Genomic DNA, 20,809 nt, shown 5'->3' on the forward strand with positions numbered 1-20,809 from the left:
CTGGGCATATACCCTGAGAAAACAATAATTCAAAAAGAGTCATGTACCGCAATGTTCACTGCAGCACTATTTACAATAGCCAGGACATGGAAGCAACCTAAGTGTCCATCGACAGATGAATGGATAAAGAAGATGTGGCACATATATACAATAGGATATTACTCAGTCATAAAAAGAAACAAAATTGAGTTATTTGTAGTGAGATGGATGGACCTAGAGTCTGTCATACGAGTGAAGTAAGTCAGAAAGAGAAAAAACAAATACCGTATGCTAACACATATACATGGAATCTTAAAAAAAATGGTTCTGATGAAACTAGAGGCAGGACAGTAATAAAGATGCAGACGTAGAGAATGGACTTGAGGACGGGGGCGGGGTAGGGTGTGGAGGAGAAGCTGGGATGAAGTGAGAGAGTAGCACTGACATATATACACTACCAAATGTAAAATAGATAGCTAGTGGGAAGCAGCCGCATAGCACAGGGAGATCAGCTTGGTGCTTTGTGACCACCTAGAGGAGTGGGATAGGGAGGGTGGGAGGGAGGCTCAAGAGGGAGGGGATATGGGGATATATACATATACATAGAGCTAATTCACTTTGTTATACAGCAGAAAGTAACACAACATTGTAAAGCAATCATACTCCAATAAAGATGTAAAAAAAAAAAAAAAACTACAATGAGGTATCAACTCACACTGGTCAGAATGACCATCATCAAAAAGTCTACACATAATAAATGCTGGAGAGGGTGTGGAGAAAAGGGAACTCTCTTACACTATTTGTGGGAATGTAAATTGGTACAGCCACTACGGAGAACAGTGTGGAGGTTCCTTAAAAAACTAAAAATAGAGCTACCATATGATCCTGGAATCCCACTCCTGGGCATATATCTGGAGAAAACCATAATTTGAAAAGATACATGCACCCCACTGTTCATAGCAGCACTATTTACAATAACAAAGATATGGCAGCAACCTAAGTGTCCATCAACAGATGAATGGATAAAGAAGATGTGGTATATTTATACAATGGAATATCACTCAGCCATAAGAAAGAATGCTATAATGCCATTTGCAGCAACATGGATAGATCTAGAGACTATCATACTAAGTGAAGTAAGCCAGACAGAGAAAGAAAAATATCATATGATATTGCTTGTATGTAGAATCTAAAAAAAAAAAAAATGATGCAATGAACTTATTTACAAAACAGAAATAGACCCACAGACATAGAAAACAAATTTATGGTTACCAAAGGGGAAATGGCGAGATAAATCAGGAGTTTGGGATTAACATATACACATTACTAATATATAAAATAGATAGCCAACAAGGACCTACTATATACCACAGGGAACTAGCCTCAATATTTTGTAATAACCTATAAGGGAAAAGAATTTGAAAGTGTATATATGTGTATGTATGTGTAACTGAATCACTTTGCTGTAAACCTAAAACTAACACATTGTAAATCAACTATACTTCAATAAAAAACAAAAACAAAAACTTTATAAACTCAAAAAAGTGCTTTATACATATAGCAGTTATGAATTTGAGTGTATATCTCAAATATGCAAACATATCATTTCTTTTATTTTATTTTTACTGAGATGCAATTCACATACCACAAAATTCACCCTTTTAAAGCGGTCAGTTTGGTGGTTTTTAGTATATTCACAAAGTTGAGCAACCATCTTTTTTCTGTTTAAGTCCAGAAAATTTCTTCATCCCCCCAAAAAAATCCGATGCCCATTAGCAGTCACTCACTATTTTCCCTTCTCCCCTGACCTATTCTACTTTCTATCTGTGGATTTGCCTATTTTTAGACATTACATATAAATTGACCATACAATGTAAAAAACTAAAAGTAAAAGAGGAGTAATTTTTTCCCCAAGACCCCATGTGATATGGGATTATTTCTCCCTCTTCAGTCTTAAGTGGGGCAAGATCTATACACACTCAGTCTTCCTCAGCAGAAGCGTGACTTGCTGTTGGCCCGCTCTTCATAGTTTAAGCTCAAGAGCAGGTTGGTGTGCACGGGGCTACGTCCAATCCCAAGTCAGCAGGCTTCCTACTGCAGCGCCTCGGCTCCAGTGAACCGGCATCTCCTCACCCCTCCACTGCCATGACAGCGCGGTGCATGCAAAGCTATGGCGCCCAGCATGCGCGTCTGTCCTCTCAGGAGCAAGACGCCAGCGCCTGTGCCCCTGCCGCTTCCTGCCTAGCTGTTGTCCCAAAGTGTGTCTCTAAATACATTCAGAGGTTAAGGGGGGGGAGAGGAGACAGTCCCAGGCAAATTCAAAGAGCAGAACTCATCCAGTGGAGTGACCGCATCCCTATTTTCTGAGCAGTCTAAATCCTGGATCTCTGATTCAGGGGGCAGACAGGAGAGAAAGGAAATCTCCCTAGGTTTTCTCCCATGATCTTTGTCTTCAGAGGAGAAGCTCGGGTTTTCCGTGAACTGTGTGTGTGTGTGTGTGTGTGTGTGTGTGTGTGTGTGTGTGTGTGTGTGTGTGTGTGTGTGAGAGAGAGACAGAAATCCCTCACTGATTATCCCTTCAGGTTGGCACTATGAGTTTCCATCTTTTTTCACTGTCATTGTTTATGTTTTAGTGGACAGTTGAGAGGTGCTCTATTAGAGGCTGTTAGCAAAGTGCCATTTTAAACTGGAAAATTATACACTTATACTTTAATATGGAATAAGTGGCCTTCAGTTCAGAGGCTCCAGCTAAAGTCACAGGTCCTTTGTGGCTAAAAGGAATTTATCCCTTTCTCTGCTCACCTCACCAGTCCCTGCTAATTATCACTCCGCGGCCTGGGTCTAGGCTTCCTACTGAAGGCCTCCTGCGTGGAAGGCAACAGACTCCGCCTCAGCAGCAAGAAGTCTGGTTTCTGTATTTTGACCAGTTCTTTGTTTGGGAGGCCTAAAGAGATCCTGATATGAGCCCTATTATCATTTGCCAGTACACCAGTTATCTTTGGCTGAGAAGATCTTTGTCATATGCATTTCCTGCTTACGTTACCACTTTCCCCTACTACATTCTTGAGTAAAAGGATAGAACCCTGCACTGATTCCTTGGCAAGAAGCAGATCACAGAGTTTCACCTACATGTCCTAATTTACTAGTGATCAAAGATCCTAATTTGTCCAAAGACGTCCTGTCTGAGATCCGAGGGATCCTGGTAAAACCCTGAGAGGGGGTAAAAAGGATTTTTTTTTTTTTTAAACACTTTCATCTTCCTCTTTCTTCATCCTTTGACTTGCCTGATGGGTGTCAGATCCTTTTAGGCCACAAAGAAGAGGCATGCTCAGGTTACCTTAGCGATCTGTATCATCAAAACATGGACCGCAGACAACACCATCAGCAGGTGCCAGTCTCTGTCCTAATGCCACATTTTTTCTAGCCTCCTGGTCCTCTCAGCATTCTAATGCCCCTTGCCCCTTAGGGAAGTGGGAATTCACAAGTGCTTAGCCCATTCCATGCCAGAATGTATGGGTCTTGGGAGGTACCCTAGGGCTCAAACAATTTGATCCTCCCTCCAACATTGCTAACGCAGGCTCCTGTAGCTCTGATACTGTGCTGGATGTGGAACTTCTCTAAAAGTTGTCCAGGGCTCCTGAGCTACACCCCTGGGAGGCACAGGACATGCTTCAACTTGATTTCCAAAAATCATTCTGGAGGTTTCTATTGCCCTGCCCCTGGGGTTTGACAGCCAGCATGAGGCAAGGAGCATGGGATGCCCCTTCACTCCTTCACAGCCAGACCAGGCAGCGTTCTGTCTCCTCGGGAGACACCCTCAGCCTCATCTTCCCCATTCTAGGGTTTATTTTAGAAACTCAATGGTCTTATCCTATAGACCATGGCTCTTGGTTTTCCCGTCCAAGTCTTTTCAGAATTCCAAACAAAAAAAGCAGTACGCGTCTCAAGCACATAGCTCTGGCAAGCCAAAAGAGCTTTACTTTTAGACTTTGTGTCTGCGGTAAATCCATTCAGAAATGTGATCAGCTCCCCTGAAACAAGGAACACCGCTGGGAGCAGAGCCATAAGATAAGTAGAACCAGCTAGGGAGGGTTATAGGAATGAAAAATGTATCTGTTAAAATTTCAAAAAGATTTTCTCACTTAAAGAATTTTAGACACCAAGGTAGGATATATAGACACTTTAAAAGCATCTCCTTCAAATCATATATTGCAGTACAGGAGACCATAAACAGTGTTCTACCTGACTCTGAGGACAAAAGCAGCTCTTTTTAGCTTCTGAGGCTTGTAACATACACACAAGGAGCTCAGGATTAACAGAGGAATAGCTGGAATTTCTTACAAAAGCCCCGTATGATCTGACATTGTCTGTGAATCACCGCTGCAGCTTCCACTGCACTTTGTTGGCATGGCCCATGCCAGGCAAGGGGAATCCCCAGGACTGCCCTTCTGAAGGTACATCAAATACACCAGAATGAAATGTTTGGAAAGCAAATGCTTGTTAAGCCATCAGGAGCAGCAGACAAAATCCAGGAGAGGCAAAGAGGAGATGGGAAAGCAACTTTCAGCAATAATATCACATGGCAGCAAAGTGGAAATGTGCCCATCACAGATTCACTGTGACCATGGACCTGGCACTCAGACACCTATCCAAGGAGCCTAGAAATCCTCTATCTCAGAAAGAATTCGCCCTAATTGGAAGCATTCTGACAAATAAAATCCCAGAGGAAAATGCTGTCACTTTTCCCTTTTCAAATCACAAGTTACCCTAGTTGCCTGGAAAAGTATGTCTAGACAGACTTACTGCCCCTTGAAAAAGCCAGGGACCTGGTCTTTGAGAATCTTGCTTGAAGACGTAAAAAAATTTCTAACCCGACTTCCAGAAACTGGGGGGTGAAAATTACCACGAATGATCAGTGAATGCCTACTCTCAGAGGTCAGACGCTATGAGTGTGAGCCGGTGAAGGTATTAAAAGAGCCAGTTCTCATTCTGATAAAGCACATACTGGCAAAGCCACAGAAAAGAAAATTATAACCATCAATACAGGTCAAAATGGAAACCGGATGAAGGTTTCAGCCAAACTTGTCTTTGCTTCTGCTCTAATGGATTGACTTTTAGGTGCTGAAGTCAGCACAATTTGCAGATGGAAGACATTGAATATGGAAGTCAAAACTGGATAGAAATTTAATTGAAAATATAGCAGATCCTTGACATTTACAAGGGTTACTGCTGCCTCTCACACTTGCCAACTTCTCCCATAATTGAGTCGCACTTGAAAAGTCTTCTTTATCTCTTCAAGTGACTTGTATGTACTTTGGCTCTGCACAGCTGCTCGATATATTTAACAGAAAACAGTCCACAGATAATCTATAGATGTATGTATAGGCTTTGAAAGATCCACAGTGAAACTTCCTATAGGGAATTCTGCTTATTCATGTTCAAGCTTGTTGGGGGTAATCCTATATTCCTGTGGAATTTACCAGAGAACAGATAAAATCCGGGAAGTATAGCCTACCCACAGGGTTCTTGGCCAAGCCGGCCAAGTCAGCATGGTAGGTAAAATAACGCCTTCCTCACTCCGAAATGTCCTAACCCCTGGAAACTGTGGATATATTACTTTACATGACAAAAAGGAATTTACATGTGTGATTAGATTAAGGATTCTGAGATTATCCTGGATTATTCAGGTAGATGCAATGTAACCGTATAAGAGAAACAAGAGAGTGAGTCACGGAAAGAAACGTGACAATGGAAGCAGAGCTCGTATGATATGATTGCTGGGGAGGTAAGGGGAGAGCGGGGGCACAAGTCAAGGAATGAAGGCAAGAAGCTGGAAAAAGCAAGGAATGAATTCTACTCTGGAGCTTCCAGAAAGAACACAGCTCTGCCAACATTTTGATTTTAGCCCAGTGAAACCTATTTTGGACTTCTGACCTCCAGAACTGTAAAACAATACATTTGTGTTGGTTTAAGCCACTCAGTTTGTGGTGATTTGACACAGTCACCAACATTCATCTTTAACACTCTTCCTCCTCATTTTCTGTTTCCAACATCAAATGAAACATCCAATTCAATCAAGGTTTCTAGAGTGACCTTTTCCTCTCTTTTAGGGACGACTCCCTTACAACCTCATTCTCTCACCTGCCATGGTAACTCCTCCAAGGAGTATCTGCATTTCCAACAGGACTAGGGGGAAGATATTTTCTATAGAAGCAAAGAGAACTAATGTTGAGTAACTACTTAATGCCAGGCATGCAGCGGGTGTTTTGCACATATTTTATTTCATCTTTCCAACTCCTTTCTGAGGTATCACTCCCCCCAACCACTTTGTGATAAGGGTACCAAGATTCAGAGAAGGTAAACAACTTACACTGTGAACAAGTCACCAAAGGTGGGTCTGGAGCCCAGCTCTACATGACTCCAAAATTCAAATTCTTTCCATTAGCACATGCTGCTTCTAATTTACTTATACAAAATAATGAAATGCTAACAGCAGCGTGACTGCATCAATTTGGAAGAAACAGTGGTTTGGGAAGCAGGCACCACTCCCTGGAAAGATAAAGGTGAGGGGACAATTTGACTCTGGGGAGGACCTTTCTGATAGGTCGTATGGACTCTCACTGCTGTTTTTCTCTCAGGGACAAAACCAGTCGATGGGGCATGTCACCTTTCCTAATTATTTTAAATCTCCTCATAGGGGTATTTGCTTTTGGGCTTTTCGCTACTGACATTTTTGTCAACGCCGGACAAGTGGTCACGGGGCACCTGACACCGTACTTCCTGACGGTGTGCAAGCCCAACTACACCAGCGCAGACTGCCCGGCGCACCAACAGTTCATCAACAACGGGAACGTCTGTACTGGGGACCTGGAAGTGATAGAGAAGGCTAGGAGGTCCTTTCCCTCCAAACATGCTGCTCTGAGCATTTACTCCGCCTTATACGCCACGGTGAGTATGACCCACGTGGAGTTTTGGCTGTGATGGGTCTCTCCGCCACCCTCCCCCCCATTCTTTCATTACTTCTGGTGACTTCTAAAGTCATGTTACAATATGTTTCTCCTTTATTATATCATGCTGTTGCCCCCACCCTCAACATCCCAATGTAAGACCTGCCAGAGGATGTTAATTCTGGCAAGACTGTTGATAATCACTTAGTCACATCCTCCCATTTTACAGATGCAGAGACTGAGGCCCAAAGAATAGCTAAGAACACAGAGTCAGAGCGGAGGCCCAGGCTCCTGGCACCGGGTATGGGGTTCTCTCACTGCCCAGAACAGCACTCTTTGCCAAAGCTTTGGTTGGTTCTAGAACAGCACACATTCCTCACGCTTGTCTACAGATTTGCAGGTGTGTGCCTCGTGTGAACGCCTGCCTGGGCAGTGCGGCAAACCCGGATAAAGACATGGCTTTCCTCTGCTCCTCCTAATGCTCTTCTTCATCACTTTGCCAGGACAGATGGGTGATCCTAAAAGACCCCCAACACCCACAAGTTTACTTCTCACTGTTCCCTAGGTCACACAAACTTTGACTGCCCCCACTGGGGTATAGTATTCTAAACTTTTTGCTCTCATCACAGAGAAAGCCCAAAGTGTGTCTCGCATCTTAAAATAGAAGAAATGATGGTGTCCATCTTTTTTTCCTGCTCTTTAATTGCATCCACTTTGCAAACGACCTCATTTCACCTTTGTCTGACCTCTGTTTCCTTAGAACCGAGCGTATAGAAGTAGAGGGATCAGTGCAAAGGTTCCACTGCTGGATATCATGTGTATTTACCTGTGGATGAGTGACTATTGGCTGAAAACACCCCTTTTCCTTCAACTTATTTTATATTCAAGGTGTGACTAGTCTAGTGATTCTCAGTGAAAGGTGAGGTAGGAGAAGGCAGAGGAAAGACCCCTTTCAAACTACGCAGTCTTCCCAGAGACTCTGAGTGTGCCCTCGACCCGCCCCCAGTGAACATGTCCCCTCCCATCCAATGACAGTCACTGCACTCCCTACTGAGTCTGCTTCTGATGGAAGTGTGTCCATGCCATCGCCCCAAATACATACATTCAGGGTGGAGTAAAGGTGACTGACTACAGGTCTGGTCCACTTAGTAGAGTTTGAAAGAAATTGCTGAATATTCTCTTTAAAACAATGGCGCTTTTTTGTCCAATTTATAGGATAACATCTATAGGATCAATTTTCCAAAATAAGTCCAATTATTTCTTTTAGATCTACTCTTTAATGAATACATGTCAAAAGTGATTTCAGCTACCCCCATATTAAGGAAACATGAACATAAATAATACAGAAGCCTCGATTGACAAACAGACCAGTTTAGCTCAGTGAGGTTTCTTGGCTTTACTGCCCACCCCCCAAAAAAATCTACACCAGGTGTTTTTTAAACAAAGTCTTTTCAGGCATTTGGCATAGTTTCCAGTTTTCAAAATATCGCTTTGTATCCTAGATTATCTAGGACCTAAGTTATATGAAGCAATGTACTCTTGCACCTTTTTCTGTATTTTATCAAACTCAAGTCATTGTTGTATGAAATCAATTTTTACACCACCATTATAAAAATAAATCTGTTACTCATCAAAAACTACTGTCTCATCAAGTGAAATATAAATTTCTCTTAGGAAGAAAGAAGTTATCTTACTCAGAATAGATGCTTATATAGCACATGTTTTCAAGGATTCAGATGTAATCCAATTCAAATCATGCCCCACAGACAGACTATAATCAGAAACCCTGATACAAGATTCCAATTGTGTAAATATTTTCCTGAGCCCCTATTATGTGTGCTTTCAGAAATTACTCAACAAGGATTTCCTAAGTACTAGTTAATTCTGTGAAGAATACTAACTAACCATAGGCCCATGTTATTAATAGTTTGTAATCTTATAGGAAAGATTTATAAAGGCTATAATTAAAAAACAATATAGAAGCATAAAAAACTAAATTTAAATATATCTAATATAGATATTAAGTAACATTTCCTACACAGCCTCAGAATGGTGTAATGATATGCTCTAATTTATTTAACTCTGATCTAACCACAGTTTTACAGGGTATCTTTTACATGTAACAAAGAAAATCCCATCTTCCTGTATTCACACCAGCGTTGAAGGATCATTCTAGGAAATTAAGTTTCCACTATAATACTTTAAAATGCATCTGTGTGAACTTACATGTGCTCAGGCCATACAAGCACACTATAGACTGTAATTTAAGTATTGGCATACTATTTTTCTGGGTTGCAAACTCATTTAGCACACTTGTTAAGAAGCGATGATAGATCAATTACACCCTCTAGTGGTTTCTTGTAGCCATTACCAAAGGTTGTGTAACAAAGTATTTACTTGTTTGAAAGAGACACATCTTCCTAACTCTAAGCCACAAGGGAAACATTTGGTAACTGAGCCTATGAAATACTTAAGAGTCTTACCCAGCTCCTCACAATGGAATAAGAACAACCTACAACTCACATGTCATAAGTTGCATCATCCTTTACTTACATCAGGTCTTCCCAACTTTTTATATGTCGTGGCCCACATAGAAAATTTTATTTTAAAACATGCTGGAGTAAATGAATGGATAGGGCTGATCACGCTATCCCAAGGATTGTGAGAATCAACTTCCCAGCACAACTGAAATGTATTTATGTGACACACTGGTTTGGAAGTTCTAATTCAGTCAATTAACTAATCAGTCAATGCTTTTATATTCGTTGAAAGTGTGAAGAATCCGCTAGGATTATGGGGGACACAAAAAAGTGAAATGTATTGCCACTCACCTACCTGGTCTTCTCCATAAAATTAATTCTCATAGAAGATTTATTTGGCATCTGAGATTCTTATTTGGGTTTCCTAACACCCCAAGTGATTCTTTCGTTTGTTGCATAAAAACTGCATGCTCTGAACCTGATTATTATACAGTCATTCAGGTCACTGTAATTTCTGTTCCCACGCCCACCAGAATACAAAGCACCGAGACCAATGTACATTCATTCATCGTTCTTGCCTTGGTGCAGGCCCGTTTGTGTGTGCTGGTGTATGTCCGTGCATGTGTGTATATACACCGTATGCAGAGGCTGCCAGTCACTCCCCGGTCTCTGTCCTAACCTAGATGTACATCACAAGCACAATCAAGACGAAAAGCAGTCGACTGGCCAAGCCGGTGCTGTGCCTCGGGACCCTCTGCACAGCCTTCCTGATGGGTCTCAACCGGGTCTCTGAGTATCGGAACCACTGCTCCGATGTGATCGCGGGCTTCATCCTGGGCACTGCTGTAGCCCTGTTTCTGGTAGGTCAGCTTCCCTCTACTTTTTCCCCCTCTGGTGCCCTCTGAAAGGCTGCCCAAGATCCTGGCAAGTCAGGCTCCCCAGACTCCAGTCTAAGTCCAAGTTCCTCTGGCCCCAACCTTGTGAGTTGCAGTTACTCGCCAAGTATCCTGTGCCCTTTCTTTCAGAAATATGACTGCGTATTCCCCCGTGGGTCAGGAGTAGGATCGCTTCAGGAAGGACGGCTTGCTCCACTTGCTTCAACCCTGGCCTTGGGGCTGGGCAGACGCAATTTAGCATACCTTCAAACCATGATTCTCTAAATACTTGTTCAGAACGTACTGGGAGCATAAGCTAAGTGTTGCTTGGGAGAAGAACAGAGAACAAAGTACTGATGCAAGCAGGCAGCTCCTTCTCCAGCATTTCAAGAAACTCCACTCTGGCCCAGACTTGCATATCCCACTCAGAAATATGAAAACCCTCAGCTAACCACACCCAGACTTTTTAGGGGGCCTCTGTTATCTGAACATGCCTCTTGGGCATCTTATTTCCACTGTAAGTGGCCTCTCAACCACATGATACTTCCTGGAGAAGGGTTTTGGTTAATTTTTATTGTTTTTTTAAATTTTTACAGATTTGAGGTATGATAGGCATACAATAAATGGCACAGGAAGTGTATAATTTGACCAATTTTGACCTACAGATACATCCTTCTCTCCCACCCTTCCTTTCCCTTCATTCCTAAGCAACCACTGATCTTCTGTATTAGATTACCCTAAGATTTAATATTAATGGAATCATACAGTATGAATATTTTTCCTGGCATCCTTCATCCAGCATAATTATTTTGAGATTTATCCATGTTGTAAGCATGTTATCAGTAGTTCCTTTTTCTTGCTGTGTAGTATTCCATTGCATGGGCATACCATAGAGGTTCAGTATTAAAAATTATCTTCAAAGATTTAAAATATACCCAGAAGGGACTTCCCTGGTGGCGCAGTGTTTAAGAATCCGCCTGCCTATGCAAGGGACACGGGTTCAAGCCCTGGTCCGGGAAGATCCCACATGCTGCGGGGCAACTAAGCCCGTGTGCCACAACTACTGAGTCTGCGCTCTAGGGCCCACAAGCCACAACTACTGAGCCCGCATGCCACAACTACTGAGCCCGCGTGTCTAGAGCCCGCGCTCCGCAACAAGAGAATCCACCACAATGAGAAGCCCGCGCACCGCAACGAAGAGTAGCCCCCCACTCGCTGCAAGTAGAGAAAGCCCATGCACAACAATGGAGACCCAACGCAGCCAAAAATAAATAAAATAAATAAATTTATAAAATAAAATAAAATGCACCCAGAAGGATTTACAGTAAATCACTAGGCCTGCAGATGTGCATGAAATCAATCTCCTAATAACATTCAGCAGGCCTCCCCTAGGAGACAGAAGCCATCACAGCCTGGATGTCCTTCCTCCCCTTCTGCCCTTTCTGGTCCAAGGCACCCGTTAAGACTAACATCACACGTAGATGGATTTCACAGGCCTATGACCTAACTTCTCCTTGTCCTATCCCTTCCATACAGGGATTCTGTATGTATGTCCTCCCCAACATACAAAATGCACATATGCCTCTCCCAACCTCTAACTCAGTTTCCCAACATTTTTAGCTGCTCAGATACACACAGAAAATGCTCGCATTTACTCAGAACATTCATTGGCAAGCTCCATTTGAATTCAAAATTATTTGTAATGGATCCAGTCTTTCTTTCTAAAGTGAAAGATGAGGGACTTAAATGCAAATGCTCTGGGTGAAGCAGCAGGAAAAGTGGTGCTGAGGTGATCCTGAGATGTTGAGCTCTCAGAAGATGTCCCCCTAAGGGCGCTTTGTAAAAGGGGGAGAGAACACAGGTGACTTCAAGAGAAGAGAGGATTCTACAAACAGCGATCAATAGTACATAAATGGAGGCTTGGACTCCAAAGAAACACTGTTGCTGTCCCCATCAGTCCTGGATCCAGCTCAACCCCAGCTGAAGAGAAAAAGCGGTACTGACTGTTCCAGGCAATTTCATGGGGTCTTTATGGGATGAAATGCAAAAACTTTGTGTTTGCCGAGGCCCCGTACACAAATTCTGCTTTAACATTAAACTTGTGTTCTCTCAGTAACTTGCAGCCCTCTTTCCTACCACTTGGTTACTGTTAAGTCTTGTATTGCCTTCCCAATTGATGATGAATGTCAAAATTTGCTTTCCACAAATGATCTTTAGGTAAGACCCATACCTGCTGTTGAACAGGTCTGGTAGGAGGCAGGCCACACTGTCCCCCACTGTATCTGCATGTACACACCTCACATATACACTCGCCAAGCTGGGAAATGGGAGGAGCGGACCTTGTAGAAGAGAACGGAAGCATTCCAAAGCAGAGAGTTGGAGGAGGCCGAAAAAGAAGAGTCTGAACAGGAGCATATTTGTGGCCTATGTTCATTATGGTTTTGTGTTTCTTATGAAGATGAAAGTGGGGGAAAGGGGAAGGAAGTTAGTTGAACAATTACTACATGCCCTACACTTTATATACACCAAATCATGTGCTTCCAGGACAACCCTAACAGTGTTTTTTTACTGAGGTAACTTTGGTTTATAATGTATGTTTCAGGTGTACATTATAATTTGACGTCTGTGTACAGATGCTCGCCCCCAAAAGTCTACTTTTCATCTGCCACCATATAATTGACCCCCTTAACCTATTTTGCCCTCCCCCCGCCCCCCTTCCCCTCTGGTAACCACCAATCAGTTCTGTGTTTGTTTTGTTTATCTTGCCCTAACAGTATTCTTATACTCATTTTATAAAAGAGGAAAGTGAGGCTCACAGATAAGTAACTTGCCCAATGGCCACCCAGCCAGCAAGCCAGGAATCTGACCTCTCTCTCCAACCCCAGAGCTCCTACACCCTCCACTTCTCCCATTTCCTGAATGGGGGAAGTTTAAGCAGAGCTGGAGAGTGAGGTAGAGGAGAGCCAGGTAGAGAATATTCATGTGAACGTTCTGTGGGGTTTGAGGAGCTACAGGAAAGATTCAGAGGCACTGGATATAGAAAAAACGATGCAGAACAATGGAAGAGAGTATGGAAAGAGAAAGATGGTTAGAACAGACTCAATTATGAAGGGGCCTCAGTAGGAAATAAAGACAAGTGGGTAGTAACTTAGAGGGGGAGTTTTAATGGAAGCAATAAAAGTGCCACTAATAAATTATGTGACTATTTGCTAAGTAACTCAAGGGTAATCATTTTAGGTAAGAGTTAAAGACTAGCTAACATTGCATTTTTGCTGTATGTTTGGCACTTGTTAAGAGGCAAAATCCTACAGCGGTGGTGTGATTTAGAGGCTATGGAGTTTAAATCTGTGTAACCTTGGGCAAGTTATCTAAATTCTCTGTGCCTCCTTATCTAAGTTGGAGAGGATAATAGTACCTCCCTTGTAAGATTGCTGAGTGGATTAGATGAAATAAGGTAAACCCTCAGGACAATACCAGCCACATAAGTGGCCCTCAGTAAATGTTAGCTGTTATTATGAGGTGGTTTACATTCATCATGTCGTTTAATTGTTGCAAATCTATGAGGTAGGTGTTATTCCCACTTTTACAGGTGAGGAAACAAGCTCAATGGGGGTAGACTGAGCATGCCTGGCCATCTGGTGATCAAACAGATGCTTCCTCAGCACCTAGAATGTGCTCAGCAGCAGACAGCCTGAACCATGCCCCAGGCCTTTCCATGGTCCCTACCCACTGGCTCACAAGTCACTATGCAACGACATCCTAAGGGGGAAGGCCTGCCACCCGCAGAGATGGCCAAGCATTGACGGCTGCAGTCTGACCCCAATCTTTTTTCCCCTCATCCTGCAGGGAATGTGTGTGGTCCATAACTTTAAAGGAACACAAGGATCTCCTTCCAAACCCAAACCCGAGGACCCCCGTGGAGTACCCCTAATGGCTTTCCCAAGGATAGAAAGCCCTCTGGAAACCTTAAGTGCACAGGTACAGTAAAGTGGTTTTAGCAAACCAAACCCGGAGGCTCCAGGCCTGTTATCTAGGAAGTCAACTAATCCATTCCTCTACTGAAAACTGGACATAACTCAATCCACCCAGCAACAATAAAAATCTGACATAAAGGCCCTCAAGAACTTCACAGCTTCCCTCAATTAATTCTGTATTCCTTCCAGGGCTTGGCCCTTCCTCAGGAAGTTCTTAGTCATGTCTAACTTAAACCCCAACTGCTTCAGGATACCTTGACCTCCAATGTAATAACACACTTGTGAAATTTACACCAACTCCTGTGGGAGGTCAATTTGATTTAGTGACTAGGACAACATTTGGAAAGAAATGCTTTGTTACATCCAGTGATAGATGTAAATTGGCAGCACATTAAAAAAGGTAACTAAGTATCCTTTTGGATCTGTTTTGATGACCATCAAAAATTCAATGCAACAGTACTAACTGATCACTTATTTACACCAGGACCTTGCTTCATGCCAGAGATGAATAACTAGCCACATAGTCCTGTGCTCAAGGAACTCACAGATGATCAGGAAAGGTGTATATAAATCAGTAATCATAATACGGCATGCTGAATCAGATACACGAAGCGCTTCGTGAACACAGATGAAGAAGAAATTTATTCTAAGGCAGGGAAAGCCACGGAGAAGACTTGCCACCTGAAATGAGCCCTGAAACATGGTATAAAGCACTGACTTTTGCCTGAGACAGTTGCTAGGTGCTTTACAAATATATTTTTATTTGAACAAAAACTTACTGAATCAGTAGTATAATTCCCATTTCACAGATGGAGAGGAATATGAAGATAGCAACAGTAAATTACTTCCCCAAGCCACATAGCCAGCAAGTGGGAAAACTGGGGTGAGTAGCTCTTTAAGCAGACAGAATGGGGATAACTGATAATAAAACAGGGTTTTTATATCATGACACATTTTTCATGTAGCTGAGTCCTGCTAAAATGTTTATTTTCTGTAATAGTCTATCTCGAAATCTTGTTGTATTTGGCATTTCCTTACTAAATCATTTTTACAGAGTGCAAGAGAAGCAAATCTCCTCCCACTGGAATTATCATGTACTTCCTATCAATATAGTATAAAATATTTCACTATTTAAAGAGTAACTATCAGACATCTGAGAAACTATCGTATTTCTTTTCACATTTAATGAAGTCTAATTTTATTAATGAACCAGAAAAAAAAAAAGCTATTTCCACCTTGGGAAAAATATCTAGGGCTCTCCATTAAACCCAGTGCCAAGTATTTTGTTCTTTTTCCCTTCACCTGTATTAAGGTGAAAATTTTGACTTGGTCCAATTAGAAATAACATACTGAAAATTTTACTACTGATTTATATATAGCCAGCTAATGCAGGTTGAATGACAAATTAGCTAAATAATAAAACCTTGTAATGAAATGGTGAAATAGACTCTCCCTAGTTTTTCTTCCCTAATTATGTTCTTGTACCCGGTGAGGTCAGAGTGTTTCCCTCTATTTTTTGAGATGAAGCAATTAATGACAAAGGTGAATTTAAAAAGCAAGCCGAGATGTTTGCCAAGTTCCACAAACATATCAGCCTGTCCTTGTAAATGCTGTCGACTTTGCCCTGAATGTCCTGGTCGAAGGGCAGCCTGTTTCCGCCCCATCCTTTTACCCAGCACTGCTCAAGCATTACCTTCGTTCTGAAGCCGTCTCCAGACTGCTCTCTTCTCCCTCAGAGCCAGGAATAGTTGACCAGGCCAAGAGACATCCAGGCCATGTTTTGGGGGAATTCTACTTACATTGAAAAATGAAGTGCCAACCCGGTTTCAAAACCTCCTATTCGCAATATAGATTTTAAAAATTCTTTAAAAATATGTATTAGTTTATTATTCACTACAGGCAGTAGTTGAACTTTTCAAATCTGTCCATGTATCTTTATTGCCATGTATATCCCCTCATCTGGGCACAATCTGAGGCCTTTCGTGAATATCAGGCTTGGGTCAAAGGGACCCCAGGCCCCAGGTGTGATTGCCCCTCACAATTAATGTCAGTAATCCCGTCATATCTGCCTCCCACAAGGACTGAGAGATTTTTAAGTATGTGAACCATGTCTTTCTTACTCTCTATATTTCCTGGCATTCACTAGGGGTGAAATAAATATGTAATGGATGGACAGATGCAAGCCAGAACCAAAACCTGAACTAGACCCTCTAGTCAAAACTGAGAACCTAAAATTGGGCTCTAGTCAATATCTGAAACTCCATGGTAAATAGAAGTTTATGAGTAATGATGAACAGGACTTCTGCAGGCTAGTCAAAATAAAGCTACAGGAAGCCGGATGGAAAGCATTGCCTCTTAAGTGATGCCTTCCATACTAGTTGTGCAATATTCAAGTAACCAAGCACCTGCTTTCCACATGGGTAGTTAGGAGGATATACCCTTTATTTGTGGGTCAAGAAGAGAAAATGAGCATTTATTGCAAGCCCTCACATTCAGTCCTTACAATAATCCTGCAATTGGCATTATTATTCGACTTTATAGATGAAGTAAGGCACAAAGAGTTTAAGTAACATGCCGAAGGTCACCCAGTCAAGATTAAGACCCAGACCCATCTAATTCTAAAGGCCCTGCTTGCTCTTGTACATCACACGGCCTGACGTTTAAGGAAAATTCCATTTTGAAATCTACAACTCTCAGCATTGAATATGGAAACACGCTCTAGGGGACAGTGTGTGTGAGCTGAGCTGCACAGGGCTGGCAGGGTTTACACTGAGCCACAGCTCTTCCAAAATAAACATGCCCTGTGTTTTCCCCTGTGGGCGAGAGCTTCCTGTGCAACAGCAGCAGCCATGGCTTCTACTAGAAGCTGCTCCTTTGTAATTTCTGGGATAGAACCATCTTCCTGGGAGGAGGACTTGTGGGATCTGAGAGAAGATACGAACCTGTCTTTAAAGCACACATTCTCACAAGTGAAATCCATCCAGCTGTTCAGAGCGCCTCAAGAAGAAGACTGTCTAGCTGGGGAGGGAACCCCCTCACCCTCCCTTTCCTTCTTCCAGAGACATCCTTTCCCCTTTACTACACAGAGCCCCAGAGCTGCAGTGTTCTTTCCTCCTCTCCAAAAGATCAACTCAAATTTGAATATTTGCCTTCTGCGGTTGAGACGGTACATGTTCTAAAATCTTTCCCCAATACTAAAGAGAAACCAGAAAGTAAAAAATTACAGAATCCAAACGAAACAAAAATGGTCAAGTTTCCAAAGCATTATTTTGTTATGCTACAGAGCTGTTGTATCCTAGAGAGACCAGCTCCGAGCTATCCTCGTCCTGTGGCCTCACACCCACTTTCACCTGCGTAATCAAGCTTAGCGTTGAGCAACTGTGTCTTTGTTGAACACAGTTTATATTAACAGAGAAATGAGAGGTGAGCCAGTGTGTTAACTCACTGTGTGTGGTATAAAGTCTCCCGTGTCTCCTGATGGGGGCAGGGCGGTGTAGGGGGGAGATGATATTTTTTTCTTTAACAAAAAAAGAAGGATCCAATCTATCTCAAGACTCAGATGCCTATGACCTTATTCCAGAAGATTCTGATTTAGCCATTCTGGGGTGCAAAGCCATATAAGAAAATAGTCCGAGAGGAATTTTAATGCTCGCCACCCCTTGATTTAGAGCTAGTGATATTATAGACTTCAAATTATAAATAGAAAAAAGAAAAGACTTGGAGAGTTAAAGAAATCTGCCCAAAGTCACCCAGTTAGTTATCTTAGGCTGTTAAACTACTTTATCTTTACCACCCACTTTTAAATGGACTCTTATAAACATATAAATGACCAAACTATTGACCAAAAATTTTAAAAAGAAAGCATATAATAAAAGTAAAAACATAAAATTTTCACATTATGGCAAGAAATATAAAAACCTCAGTTTTTACAAATATGGTAGATAAAAGTACCTTGAAAAATATGGAATACTCAGTTTCTAAAATTCATAGTTGAACTCTCAAGAATATACATCTCTAGTGTCCTAAAAACAAACAGTAATCTGGAAACCCATAATAAATTAGATTTAAAGCCACCATTTCTTAAGGTATTTACCAATCCCACGGACTGGAAGTTTTAAGTTCAAACAAAAGAGAAAGACTTGGGCCTGAAAAAAGGTGGGATTATATATAAGTTACATAAAACAAAAGAGATAAGGGTTATTATGAACAAACCGTATAAACAAAAAATTAATGGAACTACAAGGAAAAGTGGACAAAGCTGCAATCATAGATTTTAACACTTCTCTCAGTAATAAGCAAATGAAATATAGTAAAAGATAGATGATTAATAAAGTTTATCTAAGGCACATACATAATCCTTCTCAAAACACACAAAACATTTAAAATAGACCACGTGCAAGACTATAAAGCAAATCAAGAAACTTTAAAAGCATCTAGATCACATTCTCTAGAAATTCAAAGATACCTTAAACCAAAAACCCCTGTGCATCCGAAAATATTAAACTCATTGCTCTGGAACTCATGACTCGGAATATATCATATGGAAATTTCTCAAAGATTAGAACTGTTCAAAATTAAAGCCACAATGTTAAAAAAAAGATGTGGGATGAAGCTAAAGTTACTTTTAGATCTTCAAATGTTTCATAGAATATAGTTAAGTATGATATAAGACATGGTCTTATTGGGTTGAAAATCAGGGAAGTTTTAATACAAGAGGTAACAATTTGAGGGTCCTTGGAAGAGCATGTCAGGGAGCGGGAACAGAATGAACTTGAGACAGGAAAGCAAGAGGATATTCTGGGGAGACTGTGTGCATGAGTCAACTAAGGTTTTATCTGCTTGTGTTTGCAGAATCACTCTGCCTCTATGACCGAAGTTACCTGAAACGGCTGACGTGTCACAAGCTGTTTTTTTTTTTTAAATCACCCTCCAATTCAATACTTCAAGGCACACAGTTACTTGATGTCAAACTGTGAAGACAAGTATTATGTTTATCTAGTTAGAGGCTAATGTTTTGTACATTTTTTGTATGAGGAAGTGATGTAGCTTGCCGATTTTTTTTTTTTTTTTTTAGTCAGCTTTAATATATTTATGCCAGAATTTTAAACAAAACTTTCTTCTTGTTCAGGTGTGCATTGAAGAACCACATTTATTCAATGGTTGATGTTGTTTTGTGATATTTGTACACAAACCTTCTTTTCCTCAGTTTTATAGACACTGAAATGAAATGATTCACTTTAATCTTTTATTATCACAGTTGCTGCCTCCTCCAGAATTTTTGAATTAAAAAAAAAAAACAACTTCTGAGTTGCAGGGAAGACAATGTTGGTTTATGGCAAATTGCAAAATCAATTGTGTAGAAAGAAGTATTACTTTGAAAAAGAACTTTTTCTGATTTCTTAACATGTGATTGCATTCTAAGTTAAAGTAACATATTAATAAAATCAGCTAAGTTACATAAACAATGGCAGGAAATCCTGGATTTGAGGAATGTTGGGTATGATTCTTAGGTAATGGCCTCTCCTAGTTAAGAAATTCAAGATCTTTCTGCAATTATGTCTTTGGGCTGGCAGGTGACACTGCAGCCTTCTTTCCCCAGAAAACTGCCAGTACCAGCCTCCCCTGTCAACTCAGTTTTGTAGATCATATTGTATGGACTTTATATGAAAATGAATATTTTACAGTTTGCACAGTATTATTTTGCAGAAAGGGTATCAGAGCATCTACAACCTAGAGCCCCAGAGCAACAGCTTGACTTTGTGGCTTTTAACTGTTCCAGAATTTTAACTGCATCACATTTTTCTAGCATGGTAATAACTAATGTGTAACTTCCTTGCGAGCAGGAGCTCCCTTGTCTGTATCTATCAGAATGTTTTCTCGACACCTCCATGTTGGTTCTTCTTAGCTTTTTTTGTACATATTTTTTTTCTAAAGAAAAAAGTTATCACAAAACGTATCTTGGCTCGTGTCCTTTGTTTGAAGCTTCATCCACTGGGCAAAGGTATTTGAAGAGTCACAATGACGTGACCTCAATAAGTGTTTATCCTCCTCAGTTCCATGCCTATGGAATCAATCCTAATAGAGGCATGACCGATATGTCCTTTCATGAAGGAGTGTGTGTTTAGACAAAAGAATTCTTGAAATTAAGACACTCGGAGGCACGTTCTGGATTCCTAGCAAGCTACCTTTGTCTTCAGCTTGCCCATAGATACTTCTAAGGTGTCAGTAAAAAGTCAGAATCATTTTTAGGAAAAGTTACCTCTGCTAAAACTCATCCCCCGTCTCATTCTGGCCAAAACGTATTTGCACTTACATGTATATACACTCACACACATCTTTTGAGTGATGTCTGACTAAAAGTTGGGGAAGTGGGCAAGAAAGGAAAGTGTTGAAAGCCCTACTCATCCCCGATGCTACGTCACAACCATAATCTGGTTGTTCAAAACAAGGAACCCAGAGAAGCTGTGATGACCCCACGGCGGTGCTACACACATCAGCACTGATATTAGAATCCACGTCTGCCCAACTCCTAATTCCATTCTTTCCACTACACC

At 41.3% G+C, this 20,809-nt stretch overlaps 2 protein-coding genes across 16 annotated transcripts in view; one reads left to right on the forward strand and one right to left on the reverse strand.

The window, feature by feature from the left end:
- The window catches only part of PLPPR1 (phospholipid phosphatase related 1), a 276,464-nt gene extending 256,253 nt beyond the window's left edge, over positions 1-20,211 (forward strand). For 7 of the 9 annotated variants that reach the window (XM_082404165.1, XM_082404167.1, XM_082404166.1 and 4 more), the window contains 4 exons: positions 6,677-6,927; positions 10,090-10,266; positions 14,128-14,259; positions 19,107-20,211. In XM_082404165.1, the coding sequence (XP_082260291.1) occupies positions 6,677-6,927; positions 10,090-10,266; positions 14,128-14,259; positions 19,107-19,139 (593 nt within the window). In that variant the 3' untranslated portion in view covers positions 19,140-20,211. The other 2 variants (XM_082404172.1, XM_082404173.1) reach the window with 2 other exon arrangements.
- Positions 1-20,809, reverse strand: part of LOC309634186 (acyl-coenzyme A amino acid N-acyltransferase 2-like) — a 121,667-nt gene that overhangs the window by 79,762 nt on the left and 21,096 nt on the right. The gene's annotated exons all lie outside the window — the stretch shown is intronic.

This window comes from Balaenoptera borealis, assembly GCF_965194805.1.
Source record: "Balaenoptera borealis genome assembly, chromosome: 8".
Taxonomy (NCBI): Eukaryota; Metazoa; Chordata; class Mammalia; order Artiodactyla; family Balaenopteridae; genus Balaenoptera; species Balaenoptera borealis.